The 4737-nt window shown below is 38.2% G+C and overlaps 1 protein-coding gene across 1 annotated transcript in view; it reads left to right on the forward strand.

Annotated features, from left to right (window-relative positions):
- Positions 1-3775: 3775 nt before the first annotated feature.
- The window catches only part of LOC130569548 (uncharacterized), a 4135-nt gene continuing 3173 nt past the window's right edge, over positions 3776-4737 (forward strand). Inside the window, exons 1-2 of the mRNA XM_057359253.1 lie at positions 3776-4383; positions 4462-4667. Coding sequence (XP_057215236.1) covers positions 4283-4383; positions 4462-4667 — 307 coding nt within the window. The 5' untranslated portion in view covers positions 3776-4282. The remainder of the gene's footprint in view (positions 4384-4461; positions 4668-4737) is intronic.

A 4737-nucleotide genomic window follows, 5' to 3' on the forward strand; every position in this document is an offset into this window, starting at 1 on the left:
TTTAAAATAACAGATTTTTTCTCAGATTTCGGGATGGACTGAAAACACTTGGTTTGCTTGACAAAATACAAGCTCACCCGGAGAGTTTTCGCACCCTTCTGTGCTGGTCTCCTACCACCCTCACTGCTGATCTGGTTGACAGCCTCTTTACCATTCGCCTATCTCCAGTTGGCAGCAATAAAAGGCGAATTGAAGAAATTGTTGTTCCTTTCTGGAGAGACTTCCTCACAGATTCAGAAGGCAAATGTTTTGAGCATTTCTTGCATGAACTGAAATATCTACTCACTTGATATTGATAAGGCACTTTATATTTTCATTGTGTATCAGTTAAGATAAGTGATGCATGCAGTTTTTTATAGTCTGATTTCTGATGTGTTGCTTTTCCTCTAGATAAAGAAGGAGCAAAGAAGCTGGGAACAATTCTTGCCTTTGCCACTGGAGCCAATATTGTTCCACCAATAGGATTTTCCCCTAACCCTTCAATTGAATTTCTCCACCAAGAACATGATGGAACCACCTCTAAACTGCCCATTGCAAACACCTGCATCAATTGTTTAAAGTTACCACTGCACACCACCTACACCGCCTTTCAAGAAAACATGGACTTTGCACTGGGCAATACCCATGGTTTTGGCATAGAATAATTAATGGGCAGGCCTCCATTTCAATATTTTGTCAAGTTCACACACAGATAAATAAATGTAAGTCAGCATTTAATTTCAAAACAGTTATTGACTCATGTTTCTGTGTGGGTATTGTTCCACGGTGTTTTGTTCTAAAATACATTTTTATTGTTAGTAATAAATTATTAACAACATCTGACTTGTTACAGTTCAGATGTTTAGAAAGTTCAGTGAAGGTGACCTATTGCAGACTTAAGTGGATTTAGCGCTGTATTTGTAGCCATTACTGTATGTTGCCAGTACTCTTGACTACAAACAGAATTTGTTTCCAACAAGTTAATTGGGAAATAGTTCCACTTTTAATTAACTTTTGATGCTTTAATGTAACTGTTTTAATATTTAAATTAGTTTGCTTTCTTTTTGTTTTGTAGCTTGAAATTTGTGTCTGCTTTTGTTGTGATTTCGAGACTCCTTTTTGCATGGACAATTAATGGACCAACACACTTTTGAGTTGTGGTTTTAGGAAATTCCTGATTAAGTTGTATTTTTGTTATAAAATTCTCAACGACCAGTTATTGTAAACAAGTCAAGCTTTAATAAAATGGTTTCACATGTGTTTCAATATTTTTTTACTTTTATTTTTTTTACATTTATAGAAACACAGATGTAAAATGTAAACATGAGTTTTCAGCTCACAGGAAAACATCGATAAAGGTGTCAACATCCCATACACAGCAAAAATCCTTGAAATGGATAAACTGCAACTATAAACTTAAAGCAATGACAATCTGTGTAATTATGTACTATCACAAAGCTTGCCAATGGAATGTGTTCTTCATTTTGTGAAGAAAACCATATTCATTTAGAATGCCTTGAGGGTGAGTAAAACACGGGGAAATTTTGATTTGCTAGTAAAGTATCCCTTTAACATGGGTATGAATTTAGGACGGCCTCTCATCTAGAAAATGTACAAGGTTGCAAAACAAATCTATACCATGATTTCCATCATCTTCAAATGGATCAAACATCTGCGGAAGGGTATTAATTGTTGTGTCACCTGTGGTAAAGGTAATTGGTGGAACAACAACATTACTATTTGTCTGTGATTCTGAGAGTGTTATGTTGTCATCAATAGCAGAACCACTGTTTGTGTCATAAATGCCATTTATACTTGGGTTATGCATTCCTGCATTGTTGACTATGCCCGTTTGCCACAGCTGAAGAGGAGTTTGCCCCCCTTGAGTTGAAAGACCATGGTTATTCCACTGGTTCTGAAATTCAGTGGCACTTCTTTGAATTCGTGGCAAATAAATATAATGAAGACAAAATAAATGGAGCTCATTAAGTGAATCTAACACACCATGTTCCTCCATGAAGTTGAAAAGATTAACAAAATGAAAAGACACTACTCGATTTAGCTCTGCCCATAATCTCTCAATTCTTTGATTATGCACTGACCTGCCAGTTATTACACTCCGTCTGTTTAATCCTCTCCTATGAAGCATGAAACGGGCAACACCAGTGTTTTCAAGTCCATGATCACATCTCACCCTAGACGGTATTCCAAAGTTCTGAACACCAGCAATGAATAGAGACAAAACACTAGAGGCTCTGTTGTTATCTAGACAAGCAAGGTAGATAATGGCTCGACTGAAACCATCAACACAGCCGTGGAACACCATCCTCCATCTCACAAGTTTGTGGTTTCCATCTATGTGCCTAAGAGAAATTGAAATCAGAGTCAATAATGTGTGGTAAAAGTATTATAAGGGGTTATACAACAATACTTTGAACATTAAAATAACTTTATTATGAGCTCTCCTGCTTTTGATGCCAAATCCATTTTGCTGTAGACTTCAAATTTAGAATGTAGCACTTATACTTGTAAATAAGTGTTTTTACTTGGACTACGGGATTTAATTTAATCACCCCACAATTATTATCTGTCATTTACAACTATAATAATAATATTGGAAGCACTTACTATAAAAAGGTGCATTAAATTTGTGTTAATTAATTTACCCTTAGTTGATTTGTTGGGAATTTACTCACCATAACTGATTTGGAGCTGGAACACTGTAAATTCGTCGACGTATTGTATGGCGTCTTCTGAATGACCGTCCAATAGGGTCAACTTCTTGCAGACTCTGTCTAACACGCCACCTTTGAAGTCGTAACTGACGTGACCTCAAGCTCCCATGTACATATTGTTCACCTGCATTTGTCGTAGACTGAAGAATTTCACCAACAACTCTGTTCAGGTTGTCATCTGATATTGTTGCATACATCAGTGGCTGAACACCCAGCCGCTGTCTATGCCTGTAGAGAGTCCGACAGCTTACCCCTAAGCATGTAGCAATGCTTTGCCAGTTCATTCCCAGGGATACCAAATGAGAAATTTGCTCTTTTGAAATGCTGTATCGAGGTCTGCCCTGATGTCCAGTAATGACATGCGGAGGCAACAGGACATAACTGGTCTCAGACCTGGTTCTTTGTCTGGATTCATAAGCAGTCAGCACTAAATTAAGACATCTATATAAGGACTCTAATGTATTTACCGTTGCTCTATTTCTTGGATCCTCAACAGATCTTGAGACGGTCAAAAATCCAGATAGGGTTTGAATGTGATCACAAAGTTCTCTGTACAGCCTCTCATGAACGAATGAATCTGCTCCTCTCTGCATTTGTTCAATACATTCCACCATATTATTTAAATAAAGTCTAATGTCATTTTCATTGCTACTTACTCCCAAAATAAAAAAATGTAGTTGAAAAGACAACAGGATGACTTTGAATAGCATCATTTTGTATGTATTTTCAGTAAGTCTAGCATATGTATTTCCTGGTTTTAGAGTGACTTCCTGCTTACAGAGGAAGTAACGGATACCCCCACCCCAGAAAAAGTCTATACATATGTGCAGGCATGCAAGAAAATGGAAATATATATGAATGCAAAAGGAGAATATGAGTGTTTGACAGTAGAAATGTATGCGTGCGAAAGAAGAATGTGAGTGTGTGCGAGAAAAAATGTGAGTGTGTGAGAGGAAAGTTGTATAAATGTGAGCGTTAAAATGTGTGAGTGTGAGAGTAGATATGTACGTGTGTGGAAGGAGAATGTACGTGTGTGAGAGGGAAAATGTACGTGTGTGAGAGGGAAAATGTACGTGTGTGAGAGGGAGAATGTACGTGTGTGAGAGGGAGAATGTACGTGTGTGAGAGGAGAATGTACGTGTGTGAGAGGAGAATGTACGTGTGTGAGAGGAGAATGTACGTGTATGAGAGGGAGAATGTACGTGTGTGAGAGGGAGAATGTGAGTGTGTGAAAGGGAAAATGTACATGTGTGAGAGGAGAATGTACGTGTGTGAGAGGGAGAATGTGAGTGTGTGAAAGGGAAAATGTACGTGTGTGAGAGGAGAATGTACGTGTGTGAGAGGGAAAATGTACGTGTGTGAGAGTGCTAGAATGAATTTCGGCTTGTGCGGCCCCTCATAGTTCAAGATGCTCTTGGCAGTTATGATCCAGTAATTCTCACTGATGCCCAGGGTAACGAGATACTTGATTCTGAAGGAACTAAAGGTATGTATTACAATTTTATGTTTGTATTTTTAAGCTGTTGTAATTAAGAATTATATGGCAATCACTGGGTCATGCCATCCCCATGTACCCAGGGTCCCTCTACTGGAAGCAGAATGCCCGGAAGGTTTTTGTCATCTCCGAACAAGATTTCCCAGAGTTTCAGGGCACCAAGAGAAAGAGAAGGTACGGAATCAATATTTGTGAGTATATTTCTCAACTGCTCAAGTCTATGACTAATCTATTTAAAAAATACTTTTTTAGCTCAAGTCGAAAAGATGATGAGACTTCAGGTCTACAAGATGTGTACGAAAAGATAGAGGAGGTGGTTCTGGCCTCACAGGGCCTTCAGCAAGTTATCTCATCTATCAAAGAGCTTTCTGAGCTGTCCAGTCAAACATCTGCCAAAACCTTGACTGATGTCCAAATGCAGAAAATAAAAGCAGCTTTCACTTGCATAGTCTGCAAGGGTAAGTGTTGTGTGCACAATTGGTATTGTCAAATATGAGTTCCATTAACATTTAAAATTAAGGCAAGTTA

This window comes from Triplophysa rosa, linkage group LG18 (genome assembly GCF_024868665.1).
Source record: "Triplophysa rosa linkage group LG18, Trosa_1v2, whole genome shotgun sequence".
NCBI lineage: Eukaryota > Metazoa > Chordata > Actinopteri > Cypriniformes > Nemacheilidae > Triplophysa > Triplophysa rosa.